Source organism: Moschus berezovskii, chromosome 2 (genome assembly GCF_049115385.1).
Source record: "Moschus berezovskii isolate FMDL1 chromosome 2, NW_MosBer_1.0, whole genome shotgun sequence".
Lineage (NCBI taxonomy): Eukaryota > Metazoa > Chordata > Mammalia > Artiodactyla > Moschidae > Moschus > Moschus berezovskii.
Genome location: NC_142461.1, coordinates 102,615,977 through 102,640,442, shown reverse-complemented (window position 1 = coordinate 102,640,442; position 24,466 = coordinate 102,615,977). Strand labels below are relative to the sequence as shown.

Sequence of the window (24,466 nt, the reverse complement as noted above, 5' to 3'; positions counted from 1 at the left end):
TGGTTTTCCATCAACCACATCTCAGCTGGGATGTGTGTGTGTGGTGTGGAAAAGCAGTAATGCCGTTTATACTCAGAAAGGGATTAATTGCACCATTACCCATTAAGGTATTAGGTTACCCCTAGAGACTCGGAGAAGGCAATGGCAAGCCACTCCAGCACTCTTGCCTAGAAAATCCCATGGATGGAGGAGCCTGGTAGGCTGCAGTCTCTGGGGTCGCTAAGGGTCGGACACGACTGAGCGACTTCACTTGCACTTTTCACTTTCACACATTGGAGAAGGAAATGGCAACCCACTCCAGTGTTCTTGCTTGGAGAATCCCAGGGACGGGGGAGCCTGGTGGGCTTCCATCTTTGGGGTCACACAGAGTTGGACATGACTGAAGTGACTTAGCAGCAGCAGAGACTTGGAATGGGAGTGAGTTCCTATAGTTATTAGGTAAGTCCTTCAGAACAGGGAGATTCTTGCCATTTGTAAGTTTGTTTTCAAAGCTATTACAGAGCTGTAGTTCTGTAAGAATGTGGAGTCGTATCAAAACTTCTTGAGTCTTATACAAAGATTTAAAGGTGTTCATCCATTCCATTAGAGGTTTCTTGCTTTTGTTATTTTTTCTTTTACCTTTTTCTTTCTTTCTTCCATGACCACTCCACTCCTTTTTTTTTTTTTGACAGATGCTAAGGATGTATCTTAATGGCATCCATTTAAAAAAAAAGACTAAATTAATCATTTATCTTTATCAAAGGATTCCTCATTATGTATATAATTGTTGCTTAATTTCTTGAGTTCTCTAACTTTTTGTTTGGGTGTGTTTCTCGTTACCCACTAGATTGTTTAAGATCTCTGTGTACATGGAAACGATTTCTTTGCAGCATAGTGTTTATGGAACATAGCGTTTTACATGCATTATTTGGGCCACAATATTTGCTGATTTCATTGTCAGGTTTTCTTTAAACATTTTATTTCCTTACTGCATTCAAGACATGAATTCTCATGTAGAATTTTTCAGAACTACCTCAGTGTGTGAAGTAGACATACTTACCAGTCATTATTTAGGCAAGAATTTATCAGTGACTGGCACTTCTCTGTGTCAGGGAAGGTACATTTCTGCCCAATATGAAGTCATTAAGTTTATAAAAGCCACCACTGTCTGAAGTTTGTTTTACCACATATAGTCACACAAACTTAGGTAAGGATTGAGGCAGTTTGTAAGATGAACAGATGAGGACTTGACTCCCTGACTCTTAATGGGAAGAGAAAGATGTCTTGAAACTGCGTAGGAGGTGCACTGTGGAGCGCCTTGTCCCAGAGCGTGGCTCCCAGCAGGTGAGCTTATGTTTCTTTGTGCCCAGTGAAGTATATGTAGAGCTGGACATTGAACTCTCTCCGTGTCTGTCCAGGAGGAGCCACAAAACCTCACATCTGAGGGAGGGTTAGTAAAAAGTGTCAGATCAGGGAACCAGAAATTGCTTGAATCAGCTGATGCAAAAGAGGATCTAGAGGGTGTGACCAGAGAGTGTGCAGTTTTAGAACTGGAAGACGCCTTTTCCTGCCAGCAAGTCAAAGGATAAAGTGTCCTTTGGAAGAGTTTAAAGAGATCTGGTGGGGAGCAAGGGAACAAGATGGTGGCTGCTTTGTGAGTAGGGTAGTCACAGCCAGGGTGCTGGGGCTTAAGTGGGTGGGGACCTCAGTGCCCCCTGAAGGCTCAGATCAGCTGTAGAGACCAGAGGGTTGACCTTCCAGAGTAGGAGGAACACGAGGGTCTTTGAATTTCAAAAGTGTAGTCTCTTGGTTCTATGAATTACATAGGCATTTCCTCGAGTGCGGTCCCTTGGACCACATGCATCAGTCTTCTCGGGTGCTTATTAAAAAGATAAATCACTGGGTCCCACTACCTCACTTTCTCAAATGCTGCAGGGACATTTTAAGGTCTCTAGGTGACTTAGAAGAATGAGCTAGCTTATAAAGCAGTGATCTTTTAAGTCCAGGGGTGATGCAGGCAGTAGATGGGTGCCAAGTAAGAGAATGACATATATATGAGCAAGCAGCTAAGTCAAAATCGGGTCCAGAAAAAAATTGGGGTGTAACTTTCAAGGCTGACATCAGAAAAGCTACCTGTATTTGTCCCTTGGAACCTTGGTTGTCCAGAGCACTGGACCAGCTGGACTGGTGCATTTGACTCATTCTGTGTTTCTGTAGGAAACTGGAAATACTTTTAGAGGTCAAACTGTAGAAGTACTGAGCCAACCAAGATGTCAAGGCCAGGCATAAACCTCAGGGACTAGAGGAAAATCTTCAAAATCGAGAATACAGAAAGCTTTTTCTTGCTTTATCCCCTAGTCGAATTTTTGCCATGTGTGTTTTTTTAAGTAGCTGCCTAGGGTGTGTATGTGTATTGAGGGGGTGGAGGAGGTATGTATGCTGCTAGCTGTGTGTACTTGTTGGGGGAGAGGAGATTGCTGAGCCTCTCAGAGCCCACATAACTGTAAGTGTTTGTGATAAGAGTGAGCTTCCATTTCTCTGTTTTGTTGACTCTTTTCCTCAACATCTCTGCTCTGCATACAGAGTGGACAAGACTGCCGTTGGCAGCAGGGACAGGAAAGGTTCCAGGACTCACACCATTGCTAAGCCTCCCCCCACCAGCTGGACAGCTGTCCAATCAGAAGCAAGTACAGGACCGGTCGGCCCATCTGACAGTATCACCCAAGTGCATCTTTTCTTCTTGCTAAGCCACAGTCCACAAAACTTGGCAGTTACTGTTAATTTTCGTAAACAACATTTGGTTATTAAAACCTCTTCCTAATAAAATTTAGAGATTTACCCAATTCTTATTCAGTCTCCTCCTTAAGGAATAGGGCGAAAAGAACCATTAAGATAAATGGCTACTGTCATCTCTCTTGCCTCAGTGTTTTCCCCACCATGACCACCTCCTCAGTCCCATTTACTGCTGCTGCTGGCAGTATTTTGATATTTTTAACTTCTATATTGACAGTCACCCATAGCTCTGTCTCTTGCTAAGAGAGAAAAAGCAGACAGGGAAGACAAGAGGTGGGGTTAGTCTTAGGATTTGATAAACCAGACAGAAAATAACCTGAGATGAATTTGTTGAAAACAGCAACTTGTACACCGTGTAGAAAATACGCTTCTCAATTCTTCAGATGACACCCCGCTGGGAAGAGTGGTGCACTACAGAGAATATCAATTAGCAAAAAGTACCAGCCCCATGGAAGATAGGTACCTGTTAACAGAAAGAGGGTAGATAGGAATAAGTAACCATAAAATCGTGCAGTTCAGTGGAAAAAAAAAATACTGAGGGAAATTGAATACAACTCGGTATGTGAAAAGACCCATATGATTGGTTTGACCATACATGAGTATTAGCCAACTGATTTAACTGTTTAGAGCACCAGGGTTGTTTTACCTACAATTAATAAAATTTGAGTATTTAAATTGAGAAATGGAATCATCCTATTGCATGGATATTGAAAGTTCTCATCCAGAAGTTCATCTGTAACTTGAAATTTTAAAAATCAGAACCCTTTTTTTTTTTTTTCCCACAGTAACATTGTATTCGATAAGTTGGTTCCTAGGTTTGCCAGTCAAAATGTTATTAGCAATAGCTAGATTCCCAGGTTAGCCCCAAAGCCCGAAGTCTTCTAATGGAATTTGAGAACTGGTGGTGGTGCCAGCTTCAGTTCTGAGTCTCTGGTGAGCAGAGGCTTGTCATATGATACCTTCAGTGGAGGAAGAAAATACCTTTCTCACTTCTAATAATCATAGTGAAAAATGTAAATTCGGTGGCCTTTTGCACTCTCCCTCCTGTCTCTCTGAAGGTTGAACATAACAAAAGTTAGGCACCTCTAATGGAACAAATGTATGAGTTTAAGTTCCCTTGCTGATGCTCATCTCAGCTGTTTTAGGTGATGACTATTTTACCACATCAGATTCAGGAAGTTTGGGGATTTTAAAAGAGAGGCCCCAACCCAAATGTATCTCTAGTTGGAATTTTAAGTGATAAAACTAACCCAAATGGAGAAAAGCCCAGGGAGTAGGAAAGGTTTGGTTAGGCCAGCCTTCCCAGGGAGCCTTTCCTGGGTAATCAGCTCCCGAAGTTTCCCTTTCCTTTTGCAGCTTCTTCCACTTTTGAATGCACAGAGTAGTTTACATTTTCCGTTTTCTCAATTCTCTTTACTGTAGCTTTGCAAAGGAGCCTCAGTAGGAGGGGAGGGGATTGAGGAGCTGCTTACCTATATAAGTCAGTTTCAAGCTTAGGACTGGTGGTGCTATACTGGGCAGACCCTCTGGGTCCAAGTTTTGAGAGAGACACTGAGAACGATGAGCTCACACGTCGCTGGCAGTCATAAGCGCTTCCTCCAAGCTTGGCGTTTTACTGGAGGCTCAGCAGTGATTAGTGTGGGTCTTCATAACTACCCTGTGAGCCAGAATAGACAGTATCACAATAGAGTCCTTAATTTTTTCTTGGCCGCATGGTACGGTTTACAGGATCTTAGTTCCCCAACCAGGGATTGAACCCAGGCCCTCAGCAGTGAAAGTGCCAAGTCCTAACCACTGCCAGCAAATTCCCAGTATCATCCTTAAATATAGATGAAGAGATGAGATTCAGTTGCCATTTCCTTCTCCAGGGGATCTTCCCCACCCAGGGATCAAACCTGTCTGCTACATTGACAGGCGGATTCTTTACCACTGAACCACCAGGGAAGCCATGTAAGCCACTAGGTTTGTTATAGAAACCCTGGGGAACTAATACAGCCATTTCCCACTTTTTCTTCATTTATATTTTACCTTTAACTTTGCTATGGCTTAATGTACATATGTAATATTTTAGTTACTATACAAATGTAAGTTTTAAATTTCCTGACAGAAACTAATGACATTTAAATTGTTTTAAGATGGTGATACTTATTATTTAATTAACTTTTGTAAAGAGTTGGGGTTCATTTCAAGGAGTAGCTTTTTCTTTGTCTAATTTTTTGAAAGCCACACTACCGTTGAAGGGATGGCGGGCCTGCTTTGGAATTCATCTGAGAGAATTTTATCAAACTACTCAGTTGAGTCCATTAAGAACTTAGTCCTCTAAATAACTCTCTGTCTTACACTTCTCTAATGTTAAAAATCAATTAAAAGGACTGGAGTGAAGGTGTCATTTTTCAATTGAGAGTCTAATAAAGCAAATCCTGGCAAGAATGAATAACAGCTGCCTGCCCAGATGTGGCCATTACCAAAGGCAGGAGGATCCCAGAGTGATTACATCTTCTTGAAGGTTTATAGTAATTCTGATTAATCTGTTTTGAAAAGACAGATACCCACATATCTCCTGTATCCAAAGGAAATAAGATTAAGATTATTAGGACTCATCTTTTTTGCTAAATTATAATTCTTACTATCAATCATAATTTGTCTAGAGTCCCTGGTGTTTTTGAAGTCGAAACTAGGAATTTTAAAAGTCCACCTGTCAGAGTTGGGAAATTGTCCCAGAGATGCTTCAAATCTGGATTTCAGTGAAAATAGAGATCTTGTTTCAGCTACGAAAAGGCTATGATTGATGCATTCTGTCCCAGATGTCAAACGCCTTTCTCAGACAGTTAAGCTCTACCCATCATCTAGCCCTGGCCGGGTCCTCTCACCTCTTCACACCCCAGAGATGTTCAGCATGTCACGTTTAAAGCCCTGCTACAGTTCCATGGTTTCTAACGTGTGTCAGTCGATGTTTCTTCCCTTTCCACCTACAAAAAGCACTTGGTCCAGGCTTTGTGCTGTGCAGGGTGGGATAATCAGGCAGGATGTGGTTACATGTCCTCAAGGGGCTTACAGGCCAAGGGAGGAGATTTATTCTTTAATTCAAAGGTAGAAATCTCTTTAAACATTTTTTAATATTTAAAAATAGAAAGTGTTAAACTTTTGTTAAAATTAAAATACTGTGTATTGAGAAAACCAAAAATAAAGCATGTCGCCTGAGTGTTTTGTAGTGATATTCTTTAAGAGTCATGCTGTACTGTTGGGATTGGGGTAAGAGAGGACATATCACTAAGTTTCACCATTCTTGTAACCATTTCTTGAGCCAGAAACCTTCAGTTAATCTTTTATTGATGGACGTTACGAAGATTTTTAATAATCATGACATAGGCAAACTATTTCAGCAGAGGTCATTTTCTTAAGGCTTCCAGCTCAGTGAAACTCAATGCTATACCCTCCCTTACCCTCTTTTTCTCTCTGCTTAGCTCCTAAGAAGGTTGTCAGGCAGACCGTATTTCGCATCCAGACTGCCACCTCCTCCATGACGCTGGGAAAAATCTCTTAACTTCAGTTTTCTCAGCTGTAACATGGTGAAAATCATACCTCCTTAATTGTGATTTAATGAAAAAATACATACAAAGCATCTATCTTGGTATCAAAAAACACAATAAATGCTCAACAGTGTTAGGGATCAGTACAGTGAATAACACTCAGTTTTCTAGAAAAAAAAAATGTTTGCAATAAGTTGTCATGGTTTAAAATGGTGTTTTTCCTTTTAGTTTCTGATTGTTTTGCTGTTTTAAAAGATTGTCTAGATAAATTTGACAGTAAAACGATAAAATATTATAGCCCCAACTAAAACAGGTAAACAAATGGCTAAGCCTCCTCCCCTCAATTAAGAGAAAAATATTGTTGTTGGCATTCTGTCTTTTTCGAGAAAGATAAATGCTAACGAGCCTTTACACATCAGCTATTATTGCAAGACATGCTTGAATTTTGCAGTAAGAATGAAGATGAAGTTAGAGTCTCCAATGCGGCAGTTTCCATGTGTATTTCTGGGGACAGCAGAGTGAGATAACCTGTCTAAGATTTTAATGGATAAGTCTGGCTTCAATGTTTATAATTTATATATTGCTGCTGCTGCTGCTAAGTCACTTCAGTCGTGACCGACTCTGTGTGACCCTATAGACGGAAGCCCACCAGGCTCCCCCGTCCCTGGGATTCTCCAGGCAAGAACACTGGAGTGGGTTGCCATTTCCTTCTCCAGTGTGTGAAAGTGAAAAGTGAAAGTGAAGTCGCTCAGTCGTGTCCGACCCTTAGCGACCCCACGGACTGCATATTACCTTTTGAAAAATGTGTCCAGGCAGGATTAAATGATTTTTTAGATCTGTATCTCCTCCTAATTTGCTTGGTAATGGAAGTTCTCCTAAAACTAGGGTGATATGTTAACTTGAACAATTCTTACATAACTGGGAGCAGCTACTGGGTTGCAGAGATGAGCAGAGCAGCGGCTGACTGGCACCCTCCGTGCCATGAGGTGAGGACGGCCCCTCTGGTTTCCCTGGCGGGAGTGCAGAGAAGGCAGCTTGCCCACTCCTTTTTTTTTTTTTCCTGTGCTAGAAGTTATAATGCCTGGTTCTGACCTTTAAAAAAAAGAAAAAAAAATCTACCATTCTTCTTAGTTCATTCCTTTGTTCTATGCTCTGATTTTTAAATTGGGCAGAGAGAACTGTTTGGGGATTAAATCTAGTCCAGAATGTAAAGGAAGTATCCAAAGACTTGAATTTAAGGATTTGTGATGTTGTCTATAGGGAGAAATAGAAGTTTTAAAGCTGTTGGTGTTCCCCTCCTGCATTTGTTTTTTTTTTTTCCCTGTTTCAACAAAATGATTTGGTAATGCACAGGTTCTCTGAAGTTCCTTTACTGCTGCTTTGTGTTCACAGTTCAGAGAGGTGGCTGCAGATCGCACCTGAACCATTCCTGTCTGCTCTGTTAGGGCAGGGGTTCACCTTCCCTTTCCTATGCTGGCAGTGCTCATTGGCTGCTTTGAATTAGATGGAGTGGATGCAGAGAGCTGGTCCCTCCTTCCTGGTCATTGAGTGTGGAGTCTCCTGAAGCCAATTTCCATTTAGGTACAATTGTCTTCATAACTTTTTTTTTATAATAATACTTCTTTGTTGACAGGTGGGAAGAAATGGTGTCATTTTCTTGTGCATTTAGAAGGGCAGAGATTTATATAGCCCACTTTGGGTACTTATCACTAATAAGTTAGATTAATCTGGGGTTATGATTGAGAATGAAAGATTGCATGTTTGATTTTATGCTGCAAAGGTAAAGGGTATATGCTGGTATAGTGAAACTAAACAAGAAGAAAGGGGGATGGGCAGACGCAATGGAATGACGAAGACCTGTGCTGCTGGGGGACATGTGACCCCCACACCCGGCCCCTCAAACTCACAGAGGTTCCAGGTCTCCTTTCTACCGAGAGTTAGAACTTGATTCCTACCATCCAAGGTTTCTTGGAAAAGAACCTCCTTCTGAAGTTTTCAGTTTTCAATCAGTTTCAGATGAATGGATGCTTTGTGATTAACTTGAGCAACAGAAAATAAAAAGGTCTTCAGGAAGATTAATAGGTTCACTTTTTTTCTTCTTGAGCAACAACTCCCTACTTTAAACAAAGAATATTATGAAATAATTTTTCTTTTGAAAAAGGAGTCGTGTCTGGTTTGCATAAATACTGAAACCATTTCCCACATTCCACTTACTGCAGAATTAAGATATGGATTAGTTTATCCACTTCAGAAATGATGAAGAGAGGTGTGAACCTTGCCAGAATTTGGGTCGGTTCCCTACCAAAGCCCCCAGGTTCCCCAGGGCTGATAGCATCAGTCCTTAAGTGATGAGACAGCAGTGGTGCACGGGCTGGCTCCGCAAGACAGAGGAGAGTCTCCAAGCTGCTAGAAGCAGTGGTGGTTTAATGGCTAAGTTGTCCAACTCTTTGTGACCCTGTGGACTGTAGCCTGCCAAGCTTCTCTGTCAATGGGTTTTTCCAGGCAAAAATATTGGAGTGGGTTGCCACTTCCTTCTCCAGGGGATCTCTTCCACCCAAGGATCGAACCTGGGTCTCCTGCATGGCAGGCGGATTCTTTAACCACCTGAGCCACCAGGGAAGCCCAATAGATATTCAAATATACAAGAGAAATACAACATGAAAGAAAACTGTCCCTGCAAAAAAGTAGAGAAATGCCTACCAGGTCAAAAGAGATACAGTTCTTTTAAGTATACTGGTGAGCTGCTGGGAGCAGGTTTATCCTAACTTTTTGGGCTTCTAAAGGAAAACCTACTCATCTTAGAGAATTATATGAGTATAACCATTGTGAAGCTTTGGGATAAAACAAAACACTGGAACACATGAAAGGAGAATCTCACAAATTTCTGTTTTCTTTGTGAGAAAACTGAAGGTTGAAGTTGTTTGCTCTAAGTGAGAGAATTTGTGACATACATAGGGGGACTAGACAGTGGGCAGATAATTCTAGTGATTTTTCAGAGGGTTTTAATCTAAGCTTATTAAATTGCCAGTTGACCCTGAATGTACTTCTCTGACAGCAAGGCAGCAAACTGCTATAATTCATCTCTTTGACTTGTTTATCTCCTTGAAGATGGTACAGATACTGATTGTGTTAGTCACAGATTTTTAACATAGACATGAAAATAAAAATGGTAGCATTCACAGAATTTTTTAGGGATTTTTGAATGATAAGTTTAATAGTGTGAGATTTTTTTTGAGGGGGATGGTAAGTAGGAAACTGGATGTCTAGCATACACATAGACAGCTAGGTAAGCTATTTAAAATATGAGATGTATCAGAGGCAGTACAAAATATACAGTTTTTCTGTGATGCCTTAATAGGACTAGCATATCAGTTTTCCTTTACAAGACTCATTGAGAAAACTTGGCGTGTACTGTCATAATTGCTGGAGTACTTATGACAAAGAAGGCTGGTGCCTTTTGACAGCAGTGGTGGGAAAAGAGACTTAGTTCTGCCTTGAATTAGCTGTGTGACATTGGACGTACATATGCTTTGACATCTCTGGACCTCAGAGGGGTTTCCTGAAAAGTAACATTGAATTAGATCAATGTTTATCAACACTTTAACCAGGAAGTCAGGTCTTCCTGGATAAAAATAAAAATACTGCCCCGTCTCCACTCCTGACCCATCTTTTACGTTTCCGTTATACTTAAGAATTACTGGACTGCATGATCTCTGATGCCTCTCTCAGCTCTGGAAAGCAGAACAGAGGTTTTCATCTTATTTTGTGGATAAGTTAAGCCTTGCTCCTTCTTAAAGCTGGCAAGAGGCCTTTCCAAAATGCATTCTTTCTTGCCAAGAGTACACATTGCCTTGAGTCCTGCCTTGTGCATGGGCAACACCCAGAAAGAAGCTTGCTAGAGCTGCAGAATCTTGGCTCTACCCAAATGGCTTAGTCAAAATCTGCATTTTAACAATGCAGATGATTCCTGTGCACAACAGAGTTTGAGAAATGCTGCAGAGCACTGTTTTGTAACCCACAAGTGGCAATATTAGTGGGGTCTGAAATCAATTTAGTAGGTTGCCGCCAGCATTTCTTATTCAAGGAAATAGACAAGAAAAGATAGTATAATGGCACATTGTCTGTGGTAAAGGACAATAACTATTTCACAAAAATTTTTGTTTCAGTTTTAAATGTCTGTGCCTGTATATGTATACAGGGTTTCAATCTCAGGCCAAAAGTTAATTAATTTTTAGGTGGATCTCAGGCAAAAGCAGGGGGCAGAGGAGGGGGAGCCACTGTGCTTTGTGTCTCAAGACAGTGTATCTCAGAGACAATCATCTGTTTCCTCCCTCTGTTTGCTCACAGACAGGTCAAGATACGTACACAGAAATAAAAAATAAAGAGCTGTCCTTAACACTAATTATCTGTATTGCGTCAGATGTAAACTGCTGAATTGTGCCATGAAAAAGAAATAAATTTGACTGTTCATTTTTTTGAGTTGTATTAACTCAATTTTTTTTCCTGTTGTTGTTTTACTTTGTATACAAATCACAACACTGTCAGATAAGATTTCATTTTTTTTTTTAATGATTATTATTGGAAGATTTCAGATACTTGTTCGGTTTCCTGAAAGTAGAGATAATGCTTTTTTCTCCAGGGGCTAATTTGTGAAACCCATAATGCTCCCAGCTTATTCACATGTCCCTTTGCATCTTGAAAAAAAAAGAATACCTTGAATAAATTCATTTGGGTTTTTTTTTGGGTAAGCTGGCTCATAATCACTTTTTTAACTTTATGTTTAGTTAATCACTTTACAGTATTTTCAGTAAGTATTGTACAGTTTGAAGAAAGTATATTTTTAAATAGGTAGTTTCCACCCTGAGGACTTTGCAATCTCAGCGATAATTCTTTACTTACAAGAAATGCTAGAAGATACAAACTGTACTGTACATAGACTTTTAAAAACAGATGGAAGGAAGTTGTCCATGCTGGCATGCTCACTTCATTGGGGTGAAGCAGGAAATTCAGGCTTTGCAGAGGTGTTCTGAGCTGTCCTGATAAAGGTAACCCTGCACTTCCCTTAGGAAGTTTCCTTTTTTTTCAGTTTATTTTGATTAAAAAGAAGGAGTCTGTTCTTGTCCCTTCACAGGGCTCTGTGTCGCATAATGGGTGTGGATTTGAAAATTCTTCATTTGAGACCCAGAATGAGAATAAAAATACTCCATGCACCTGCTTTCAGAATCCAGAAGAGTAATCCGTTTTGTACCTGCAGTTTGGCAGGATTTTTTGTTTATCATGTGGAACATAGCTGGTTGTTAGGAACACTCTTTTAGGGTGATTTTGGAGTTATTACACGGTCCTTTTTATATATGAGATTAAATAGAATGTGAAATGCAGCTTTTTACTAATTACCTATTGAAACAAAGAGATATGAGGCTATTAACCAACATAAAGTCTCAGTAGGTCGACATTATTAAGGCAATTTCAGCTATAATATTTTCACCGTAAGACCACCCTGGCTCCAAGAACTCTGAATATTATATTTAAAAAACTTTTAAAATGTTTCTTTAAACTTTGGTTTTAATTTTAGTATAGCTTCCATGTTTATAGTATTTCATGAAAACATCTGTGACCAATAGGACTCTGTGCTTGGTCTGAGTGATGTAGGGAGTTGGGACCACAGTGCGACTCCTGTCTGTGTTTTAGCTGCACCTGTAGCTTCTCAGGTTTGCTAATTCAACCTCTTACTCCATTTCTCAGCTAGTGGCACAGGTCAATAAGAGTACCAGGAACCTGGCTGAGTTTGCTCATGATATGCCTTAGCTGGAAACAGCAAGAAGCATTAACCAGCCTTAGAATCTGGAGGTGGAGGGGAGCTTAGAAATCATCCAGTCCAATCTGCTCATTTCCTAGGTAAGGAACTGTGAGGTCCAAAGATGACACTCCAGTTACTGGCCAAGACAAGATCGGAATCCAGATTTTTTTCCATTCAGTCATCTTTGCTGCCTGTATACCTTGTTATAGAGAGGAGGGGGAAGAATGTCCTTTATGTTTTCCATAAGCTATGCTCTTCATTTATCATTTTCTCCCTGTGAGGCTGAACAGTCACGGGTGACGTTATATCCATATTCTGTATTGATTTCGAGGTAATCTTGCTGCCTTTCTAGTGTTGTCCCCCTGTCCCTTCTCCTCTGCAGACATCACCCTGCTCTGGCATACCCTTGAGCCAACCGAGGTTGGTCGTTTCCCTGGCTCTCGTGAAGAACGATCCTTCCTTCCTGTATCTTCGTTGGTACTTCTCTCCCTGCACACCCACCCTTTCAGTACTGCCCTTCCTCTGTTTTTAATGACTTGCCATTAATATTCAGCTCACTTAGCCATCTACCCTCTTGGTGAAGCCTTCTTCAACCTTTCTGCCCCAGGCCCTCTCATCCCTGATCTTGCCTTGGTTGAACTATAACTATTTTTAGAAACCATACCATGCCACACCATTAAACGTGATGCAGTTAAGGGCAGATACAGCCAGGAGCCCACTGTTAAAAGCTTTTCCTTCCTAATGAATGTGCTGTCTGGTAACGAAGTTTTGAGCCCATTGTCGTAGGCCCCTCAAGTTTTCTGGTGAATAACTTATATTTAATACCTTCAGTCTGATATCTTAATGTTTATTTTTTTTTTAAAGACTTTTTTTTTTTTTTAAAAAAAAAAAGCAGTTTTAGTTTACAACGAAACTGAGAGGGAAATTCAGAGATTTCCCACCTGCCCTGGCTGCCACACATGCATTCACTTGCTCCATTGTCCACATCAACTATCAGAATGGTACATTTTAAAATTTCAGTGCACGTCTTAAATTTATTTTTTTTACCCAAAGCTTAAGAGAATGATGCTTAGGTAAAGAGATTTAGGACTTAAGAGATTTCTAGGTAGAGATTGCAACTTTATACTTAAGGATCAGATTTGATAGGTATCTTCTGTCTGTTCTGTTCTGTTCCGTCGCTCAGTCGTGTCCGACTCTATGCGACCCCGTGGACTGTAGCCTACCAGGCTTCTCCGTCCATGGGATTCTCCAGGCAAGAATACTGGAGTGGATTACCGTTTCCTTCTCCAGGGGATCTTCCCGACCCAGGGATCGAACCCGGGTCTCCCGCATTGGAGGCAGACGCTTTAACCTCTGAGCCACCAGGGAAGCTTAGTCTTAGAAATTTTTACGTTTAGCTCACATAATAACACGAACCTCTTCGCTTCAACAGACATAATCCAGCAGAAAATACTGAATAATCTATTGCTCAGTTTCATAGTTTGAGGCAACAAAGTTTGTTTCCAAACCAGGGACAGTGACAGTATGAGAGCCAGTTCATTAGCTAATTAGCTTTGTGATCTTAATCTTTGATATCCTGGCATCCAGTGGGATTAACTGATATCTGCTCATTTGTCCTTCTTCCCACGTGATGGATGGTGAGTAAGACCTTGCATGTGTGAAGGGGCACCATTGTTCTTAGTTACTGCCCTGCCGTCCTTTCGCCTCGGGGCCCACCCGGAAGAACATCTGCTTCCTGACCAGCTTCTCATCTCTCACTAACTCACCTCCCACTTCTCAGCTGTGTACTTTCCCAGCTGCCTGTGCCAGAAACTTTCTTTCTCAGCTATTATTCCTAGTCCTTTTGGAGCCACTCCGATGTCTAAAAGGAAACAAACCAACAAAAATGCCCTGACAGTGATAAAAATTGGCGCATTCACGTGCTCCGCATACCCCACCCCATCCCATTCCATAGTTCCCTTAAATTATTAAATTCCCTTTACATGTTGAAAGTTTATAGAGAAGAACCAGTGTTTGGAACTAGTCTGGTAGACAGTGCCTTTGTATAGTACTCCGTTCATGCCAGGCTTGATATTAGACTGTTTCCTGGAGAAATGATAATGTCTATGACTTCAGTCTGCTCTCAGGAATGACTGTGGTGATTATTGGATAAAGAAATAGTTGAAGTGGTGGACCTCTTTGCTGTTTGATAGTGGTTGTCTATTTGACCCTGTGTGTGTGTGTGTATGTGTGTGTGTGTGTAGGGGTGGCAGGGTGGAGACAGGGATTATGGACTATAATCTTAAACTATAAGGATGACAGCCTTAAAGAAGACTTGAGGGTAATTAAAAGGCAGGTACTAGATTTCCTTTCCCTTCAAAATATATTCTTAGGGAAGTTACTAAATGGGGAGGTGGGGGTGGGGGAAGAACCACTTCAACTGTAAAATTGGTCAGAGCACTATTCTTTAGCCTATTAGAAATAGGAAGGAAATAAGACAATAGAATTTATAGTGACCAGTCTTTTTTTAATTGTCTTTGCTCAATAGAAATCTGCAACAATGTACATGATTACTAATATATTTTTAGTTCACACACAGCTAATCCCTTTTTAAAAAAGTACTTTTAGACTTGCATTTATACAGAAGAGGCTTCTTAGTATGCGTTGGAATAGGAGTGATGTGATGGGAGTGAAATAGATTTACCGTATGTATAGTTGCTGTGTGCCAGGCGTCTTTTAGTTTAGGAGGTGACTGGGTCTTCCTGCTTTGATGGAGGCATCAGAGCTGTCCACACAGGAAGTCCTCCCTGATTGTGGTCCACACAGGAAGTCCTCCCTGAGTGCTGACAAGCACTCTTCCTGCTGATGCCACACCCACTCCTACAGGGAATGCAGAGAAGCTCTGCTAACAGCCACCCAATTATTACCATCAACCCTGCATGAGAATTTAGCCCAGTTATTAATAAATGTTATTGTGAAAACTGAATTAGCTTGTTTTTCCCCTTGGATGACAATTTGCTAGGTGTATTGTTTGCCTGAACTGAAGCAGTGAGATTAGGCCAGAGAAGACTGGGATAGACTTCTCAGCTCTTGTAGGATGAGCCATCACTTAGTGATGGTCGGTTATTCAGCCATCCAGTTCCTTCAATAAATAGGTTGAATTTGTGAAAATTGTCTACACGCTTCATCCAGTGGGTGAAAAGTTGGCGGCGGGGGAGGGGAGGTGTCTTTTCAAATTTGGGGGCAGCTTAAGGAAATGGCAACCCACTCCAGTATTCATGCCTGGAAAATCCCATGGACCAAGAACCCTGGTGGGCTACAGTCCATGGGGTTGCAAAGAGTCAGACACAACTGAGTGACTTCAGTAACACTAACTAGGGGTCTTGAGGGGCAGAATGTAAAAGGACAGCCAACAATGAAAATGGAGTTTGGTAAAGTATCATCCACTTACAAGCTTTTTTCTCCCCCTAAGTTTGCTGTTCATGCCATTGAGGCATGTGACTGTAAAACGTAATTGCTTTGAATTGATCAGCAGGGTCCTAAGTAAGGTAAAGACTTGTCAGGGTTTGTATTTCAATCTGGGAGTGACAGTTTCATTCTTCTGTTGAATGGAGCCTTCCTAAAATGATGACTCTGATTCTGCTGTAATTTTCCAAAGTTGTTTGCAGAATTCTTTTAGTGAAAAGATATCTATAAGGTAGAATTTTAAAAACTGACCTTTTAAAAGATTTCCTTAAAAAAAAACACACACACAAGCTGACTTGTCTGATCGTTAAATTAACTTAAAGGCACCTTTGACATTTTTTTGAAAGTGCAGCTACCGATGGTATTAAGTATCATATTTCAGAGAAACTGGAATTTAGTCATTTAACTTGCAGGAAGGATGAGCACAGAAAACTGAAGTAATACAAATAGCACGTTTAGGATATGGATAGTGTTTTGGATGCCATTTAGGGCACAGATTAAGGACTTAGACATTTTGTCCAGCAGACCTGAGTTCAAATTCCAGTCCTGCCACCTACTAAAAGTGTGACTGTGACACATTACTTACTGTCTCCTGAGACTCAGTTTCCTGATCTTCACAATGCGAAAACGAGAATGCATCTGTCTCATTTGGATTAAGTAAGATAATACATATACAACACATGGCACAGTATCTGGTGCATATGAAACATGCCATATATGATAGTAATTATTACCCTGCTCTTACAGTTATCATTAACCAGTTCTGAATATTTTGGAATAAACTCCTTTATTGTGTTTGAATTTTCTTCTTTGAACATGTGTCCAGTCTTTATTAGGATTTAACTTTTTAATTTTGATGAGTTCTAAAAACTCAGTCGTTGGTCTAAAGTTTTCTGCACCAGAAAATAGAAAATTGACAACCTGGACTAATTTAATGCTTCTTCTCTTTAGTCATCAGCCATTTGTGACAGTTGCTATTAGGATACATTTGAATTTAAACTTGGTCACCAGGATTCACCAGAGACCAGTCATCCTCCTTGAGATGCATTCAGGAACCCCCTTCTCCCACCTGGGATCGGAATACTAGGAGATTTCTTTCCCCCAGAGAGTAAGTTGAAGAGTAAGTGGGGAGGGACAGAGGGTGTTTGCTCCCCACCTACTTCCCAGAGTAGGAAAATATTGCTGTCATAAATAGGGAGGCCTGTCAAAGATATTTTAGATCAGCTATGTAAATCAGCCAAATACGTGAATAAAAGCCTACTCCTTCATGTCCAAAAAATCTCCTGATAAATCATGCCCTCAGGTGTTTCTTCTAATGATAGGAAGTCCATGCCTGGCACTCTACTTTCCACCCCAGAGAAAAACAGAGGTAAGAGCCAAGGCCAACTTGGAATTCAGTCTTTCAAACACCTGACGGTTCACTGGCTTTGCATGGCATCCCCCTGAGAGGTGGACATTGACCCGAAATCCACAGCTTCTGTCAGACCCCTGCAAGGCTTACCCAGGTGAGCATGTTTCCTTCCCCGACTGCCGCACTGGACACACCAGGTCTTACCGGGAAAAACAGTGCGTTTGTGGCAAGGACCAGGTTCTTGGACATTAATCAGAAGTGATTTAAGAAAAATTTCAGTCTTGCCTAATCATCTACAGCTGTCAGTTCTTTGTGTAAAGCGAAAGCTAGGGACAGGGAGGCAGATGTGTAGGTTACATCCCAGCCCCTCTGCTCTTCACTGAAGAAAGAGGGGGCACCTGGCTGATTGCAGGTATCAGCCAGCAGTTACATTGAATGACATTGGAGAAGGAACACAGACCTCTTCGTGGCCCGTATAGGGGTCTGCGGTGCATGCCATTGGTGACAGTGCAAGAGACAAGGCTTAGTTTATACCTGGAAAGCAATTTTTACCTCTTAGGGAAACACAAGGGATGACAGGAAAGGGTTTGCATTCACCTGCTTATTAAGGGCATAAATCAAATAGATTTGATAGGATATGGTCTCAGGCAGGTTTCATTGGGGTTAAGCATTGCTGATGTTCCTGGTTCAAGTTCAGCCTTCGTTAATACATTGACTATTGTTAACCCTTAAGGCAACACTCCTTTTTGAAAAACAATCCCTTGAGATAAAGTGGTGTTTGGGCTGTGATTTTAGCAAGGACCCTGGGGAGTGAGAAGAAAAATCTGCATAGTATATGTTTCATGTCTAGATCCACGAGGAGCCCCGTGCCCCAGGATACTGTGGCCAAGGCAGAAACATGGTGCAAACCTGGACAATCTATCCTGGGGCATTGAGATAGCCAACAAGGTGAGCAGGGTTGTATGTATTTCCAGAGGTCTGCTTTTTGAACTCTATAAAGTGGAATTGAGTTGTGTCTTAGATATGCCTTATTTTCTTGTTTGTGGTAGTAAAAGTCCTAAGGTTTGACATTTTTGATCCATGTCCAGTAACTAATTTTACATCTTCAAACTGTTGTTTAGTGTCAGTGATATCCTTTATTAGGACCATGTTGGTTAGTCTTATTTATTATTTAGAAGGTGTGAAGTGAAAAACTTCCTATCCTGGTGTGAAATTGCAGAGCATTTGCTGTGAGAACACTTTAGGGTGTGCTCACTTGCATCTCACACTAAACCATTTCACTTCCTCAAAGGTCATGTGTGTGGCACAGGGATGGAGAACTGTGGTTTCTTTCAATTGGTTAACAATTATCTGGTGTGAGTACATTTTCAGACAGTCTTCCTAGGTGGCTAAAACCACACTGAGCCCTGGCTTGCAGGCTTTCAGAAGTTACGTTGGTTGCTGCCAGGCCTGGGAATTTCCAGCTTCTGCACCATTCTCACAGGGGTTAAATTTCACAAGGTTAGCCAGAGCGAAAGGCAGCTGACCTGTGAATCTTATCCAGATGTCTCAAAGAAGCCATGGGCCTGTCTTAGAACGAGGTGAAGTCTTCGTTATTTGAGCATCTTGACTGAACTCTTTAACTTTCTGACACTTGAAGAGTAATCTTTTTTTCTTTTTTAATCGCTAAGAATCATCTCAATAAAATTGTCAGCAACTTTCAATCAAGTGTTTTTCAGCTTGAAAGATTTTTGAAAACCTTTTCGAAAGTCCAGTGATTTCTGAATGACTGTGTATTACAGTATTATTGCATAACTTTATGTGAGTTCACTTTGAGTCTTGAATGTATTCCTTAAAGTATGTGAAGAAAATCTTATAAAATTTTAGTCTTATTTCAAGGGCATGTAGAGAATAGTTTACTGAGCTGTCCTGTTATTAATTTCATGTTGAAGGAGAGAATGCTTTTGCAGAATGAACAGATCTTTTTTAAGATGTAAATTAAAATATATGTAGTAAAGTAGCTGAAGATAATCCGTATATATATCTTGGTTTGCAGATAATGCAGCCTCTGAATGGTGCTGAATGCAGGTCCATGGAGCATTCTAATGCTGTGGTCTTTGTTTTCCAGCAGTCTCTGGTCCCAGCCCATCCTATGGCCCCTCCCAGCCCCAGCACCACCAGCAGTAATAACAACAGTAGTAGCAGTAGCAACTCAGGATGGGATCAGCTGAGCAAAACGAACCTCTATATCCGGGGACTGCCTCCCAACACCACAGACCAGGACCTGGTGAAGCTGTGTCAGCCGTAAGTAGAGGTTCTTATTCTTAGCTCCTGAATACCTCCTTGATCATATTACAGAGTGATATAAATTGTGTGTTAAGAGAGGTTTAGTACACATCTGTGAACCCTCATTACGGTCACAGTTGACAGGGCTTCTAAGTTTTGAGTCCTTGGACACTTTCTCAGTCAGCATTAACATCAACAGGGTGCCTATATAACACAATAAATTGGAGCATTTTCTCAGTAGAATTTGCCTTTGTTGGCACATGAGAAGGAGAATATGAATTATTTAAAAACACGGCTGGTTCCATTTGAGGAGTGCTTTTGTTTTTGTGGAAGCACATCTGGGGGCCAATAGGTCTCATCCTTAAGAGAAACTTCAGTTGTTACTGTTTGTCAGAAAGGTAGTTAGCATCTAACCTAACTCTAAATGTGTATAAACTTCATTCCAGTGGGGCAGCGGTGATCTGTCTTCACTCACACGTGTAGTTTTGTGGTTCAAGTTGCTCACCCTCGGCTCTGGACATTCTTATTCCGCAAGTTCCTATTCCTCTTCTTGCTGCCACCCTTGTGGTGTCCTGAGAAGAGATGTACACATGTGTGTCACTTTGTTCCAAAGGAAATGTGCATTCTATGCTTATGTTGTCAAGGAATAGAATAGAAATATGCTACTTGGCTGCAGTTGCATTAACTCACTAAGTAAGAAAGCACTAATTTAAACCAAGGAGCCAGAAGCACTGTACATTGCAAGGATCACTGTAAAGACTAAAAAAACCTCTAAGCACTTTAAGCTATAAAATCCTGCACATGCAGCAGCATCTTTTATTTACCCAAAGACAATCATGGTCCTTCACAAAGGGAATTTTATGTAACTGTGGAAAAGGATGTCCACTAAAGAATGTTTCCTGTTCCCTGAAAAGTATTTCCATTTCTAAACATCTGATTAATAGCATCTTATTTCCATTATCCTGGGTAAAATATAAATTTATTACTTCTTGCTTTAAGGAAAAAAAAAAATCTTAAAACTTACTTGGGCAGCGTTTCCAAACCGGAACTAAAAGTAACATCTGGCTTTCCATCAGGAGTGGTGGTGGTTTTGCTCTGTGGTGTTTTTAGAGAGGAGTGTGGGACAGTGAGAGATGACTTGTCAGGATCCAGAGAGCCTTTTGAAGGCCATCGCCCTCAGCACCCTCCCTGGGCCTTTCCCATGTTACCCTTCTCATCAGCCCCTTTGGACTTGGACTGCAGCCTTTGCTTCCAGGGCAGTGAAATAATGTCCTGTGCTCAGGATGACTTTGAAAGCAAGTCCGGCTCTTGGGGTTTGTCCTGCTGACCAGAGTCAGAAGGAACTCTGCCAGGCGCGCCCTGCCCTGTTGCAGCTGTTCAAGACCACAAATAGGCCTTTTGCTATCTTGTCTGCTGCTGGCCTTTACTGGCATCTTCCTATGTTTGTGCAGCATAATTGCAGGTAGATAGAGCACCTGGTGGGCTGCCGTCTATGGGGTCGCACAGAGTCAGACACGACTGAAGCGACTTAGCAGCAGCAACAGAGCACCGTAAAGTCTAAGGAGCTAAAAATACGACTTCATAGGGAACAGTAGAATGAAGATAAGCCTCACATGTTTGAGGTCTAAGAGAAGGGGGAACGATTTCAGAAGACAGATTTTTCATTCAGCTAGTTGGGAAGCACATAAGGTGAGTTTTAACACAAAGAAGATAGAATTGAACAACCATAATAGAGTAATACCACATTTTATGTACAATAAATCTGTATTCAAAAAATTAAACTGGACTTTGTTTGGTTTTTTTGACTGAGGTAAATCATGTCCCAGATGCTGCAGAAGAGCATTTGATCATCTGTCCTGAATAATTCATCCTCTTTGACGAATGTGGATTTTCTCAGCATGTGTAGACACCATTCTCTTTGCTGTTGTCAATAGCAGCAATAGCAGTTTGCCACTTACTTTCTCCTGTCATTTGCGAAACCCCAGGTTTGATAGTTAGCTCCGGTGATAGTTTTCTTTATGTATTATACAGAGGCAAGACCTCTGTATAATAATAGAGAACTCTGTCAGTATCTGTTGAGAGCTTCATTCCATTTAACACAGAGCATCTAATAAGCACCAGATTTGTCTTGTTGACAACTTTGTGTCTCAGAATGTAGAGAGAGAGCAAAAAAGGGCATTCCTGTTCTGGACTTGATTGTTTCCAATAAAGAATAGCTAGTTGGCAACATGGAAGTGACAAGAACTCTTATAGGAAAGTGACTCATCCTAGAGCTTAAAAAACACAGTGGATGTAATTAGAGAGTTTTTAGAAAAGTTTCAGAAGCTTCTCAGAAAAGATAGGTGTAAACTCATAGCTCTAAAAAAGAAAAAGTATATTAGAAATAAAAATTTGGCACTATAGTTTACATATTGACCTGATGAACTGAATTATAGGAGGGGCAACAACAGAAACAAATGATTTGAATCTCTAGAGGACTTGTATGTTTTAGAGGGTTATCTAACAGATAAATGGAAAAAGATGCCTAAGAACATTTGTAATAGGGACTCAATAATGTACAAACTTGAAACCTAAAGGCAAGAATGACATGAGGGTTGTGAAAACTGGAGAGATAAACCAAAAGTATTTTTAAAATGCTGTGTTTGGAGTAGAATATAAAGATGCTATAATGTTAGAAAAAATGGTGGTGAAAAAGCAGATGTCAATACAAAGATGATGGTGGAAAAATAGCCTCCTTCCAAGTTACAGAGGGACTCAGGACAATGTAAAGAGAAGGTCTGCATGGCTGAGAGGAAGGGGGCTCGTGCTGGAGGGCCACCAGTTTAGGTTACTTGAAGAAGACTGGTCTCAAGGACCAGGCAGGGATGTGACACTGGTGATGGCAGTCAGGCGACTCAGAGTAACAGTAGGTCCATTTTCTAGGAGCATTTGATGAAGGCAGCTCAGCAGCCCTCGCTGACAGCATATCATCTTCATGACTTTCTTACCTACAGTATAAAATCATGGTAGTCAAGATGGCAAATTTTTGGTACCCCAGAGTTGCCTACCACAGTGCTAAGCAAGTACCTCATTCTGTCAGTAGCCTGTATAATGGGCCAAATGATTCTTCTATCATGAGGTGGTGATTCGAGCTAAATCAAGTAATATAAGCAAAGGAACTGGTCCACATTTTAGGACCATCGAAACTCATTTGTAATTGAACACATATTTGTCTCCCCATGACTAAGCCCTTGATCCTCAAAATCCCAACTTCTGGAATACATTTTAATTACGTATAGTTCTACATCTTAAAGTAAGAAGATCCAGATTCTGATCCTGAAAACTGAGAAAGCCAGGGCATTTGACAAAATGCCCATAGGCTACATTGACAAAAACCACCAGCCTTCTCTCCCTGGAGCTTTTTGGGGGAGCCAGGGGAGGGGGAAAGTAAACACTAAACACTAGTTTCATTCTCATTGCCATTCATCCCTGATTTATTCCTTGTCATAATGAAGTAAGGTCCTTTATTGTATCCAAACTATTTTTTTCTGAAGATTTTAAAACAATATTTGGTACAAGGTTTGGTGCATAGTTCTTCCTGGTTTGCAGTGGGGGCAGATATGTGGGTCTCTGTTGGCTGAGGCTAGACATTGCTGTGGTATTGACATCACATGGAAGGGTCTACATAACTCAGTGTATCAACAGCTTCATGGTGGTAGTGGTTTAGTTGCTAAGTTGTGTCTGACTCTTGTCACCCTCGGGCTATAGCCCACCAGGCTTCTTTGTCTATGGGATTTCCCAGGCTACTGGAGGGGGTTGCCGTTTTCTTCTCCAGGGAATTTTCCCGACCCAGGGATCAAACCCAGATATCCTGCACTGCAGGCAGATTCTTTACCAACTGAGCCAAAGGAAAAACAGTGTATTGAAATTAAAATGAGATGTTTCTACTCTTCCTACCTTCTAGAACCTTGCTGTCATTCCCAAACCAGTCCTTGGTCAACCATTTGGTCCCCCCCCCCACCTTTCATTCAACAGATATTTAATTCATTTCACAATGAAATAAAGCATGATTTTTATATAAATGTGAAATTAGATTTAGCTTATAACATTTTAGCCTAGTACTAATTAAAAGGAAATATTTTTGAAGTATGATTCCCTGGTTGTAATACCCAGTATATTTTCATTTCCTAGCCCTTTGTTTTCTGTTCTCTGCAAGTTTTTCTTATTCTTTTGAATACAATGTAACTCTTAAAAAGGCAAAGCGGAAAAAGCAGGACAGATCAACAGAGGCAGACGTAAACAGCCAGCCCTAATTTGAGACAGAATAAAGGAAACGTTATAATCAGTGCAGTGTTCTGGGAGGAGTCAGAAGACGGTTTCATTAACACCAGTGCCTGGGAATTGGGGTTGCTTCCAGGGAGGAGATGATGCTAAACCACAACGAAGGAAGATTTCATGCAGGGTGGAAATAATAGTGTCCTCCAGGCCTCTGGGAGGACCCAGGAGATGTGAGCATGCTTGGATGTTTAAGAAAGCACAAAGATCACTTCTTGGTGCATAGCTGTCATTTAGCAGTTGTTTGTTAGCCAGGGCTTCCGGTGTCCGGAGTGGGGAGAGTGGGTGTAGAGCAAAGAGAAGCAGGTTGGTAGCGTATTGTTCAGTTCAGTTCAGTTCAGTCACTCAGTCGTGTCCGACTCTCTGCGACCCCATGAATCACAGCACGCCAGGCCTCCCACTGAATAATAAGCTAAAACTTTTGGAGTTCATTCTTCAGTTACAGAGGAGAAGCTGGCCCTTGGAGTAGAAGAGAAACACAATTCTGTGTTTTCTTTTTCTCTCTTTCTCAAAATGGTAATTATGCCAAACGTCAACAGGTTGGCTTGGAGAAGGGGCTGTCATAAGTCAAGTTAACACGACCTCATCTGGGGCTGTAATGAAAGATGGAGGAGAGGGGCACCCTCGAGGTAGAAACCCAGGGACTGAAGCAGGATTTTAAATGACTGTAAGGTTTTAGCTGTGAATAAATTGAAAATGTGAGTTGCACTTAACAGAGAGAAGACGTGAAGGGCACAGACACTCACTGATTCTCTCTCACACCCTAAACTCCAGCCTCTCCCTGTGTTCCCCAGATGTGGCCATACTTTTTTCATTCATGCAACCTACAAACAACCCCCACTGGACTAAATACTTGCGTGAAACCACTAGTTTTTTTTTTTGTTGTTGAACACTGATGTTAAAAGAATATTTTAAGTTCTGACTGAAAAAGTCAGGGCAACTATTAGGTACATGGAGAACTTGAAATAATAAGGGATAATTCTTTATACATTT

General features: G+C 41.1%; 1 protein-coding gene across 6 annotated transcripts in view; it reads left to right on the top strand.

Moving 5' to 3' along the window:
- RBMS1 (RNA binding motif single stranded interacting protein 1) overlaps positions 1-24,466 on the top strand; it is a 228,911-nt gene that overhangs the window by 110,551 nt on the left and 93,894 nt on the right. For 4 of the 6 annotated variants that reach the window (XM_055397887.2, XM_055397892.2, XM_055397894.2 and 1 more), the window contains exon 2: positions 19,002-19,177. In XM_055397887.2, the coding sequence (XP_055253862.1) occupies positions 19,002-19,177 (176 nt within the window). The remainder of the gene's footprint in view (positions 1-19,001; positions 19,178-24,466) is intronic. The other 2 variants (XM_055397889.2, XM_055397893.2) reach the window with 1 other exon arrangement.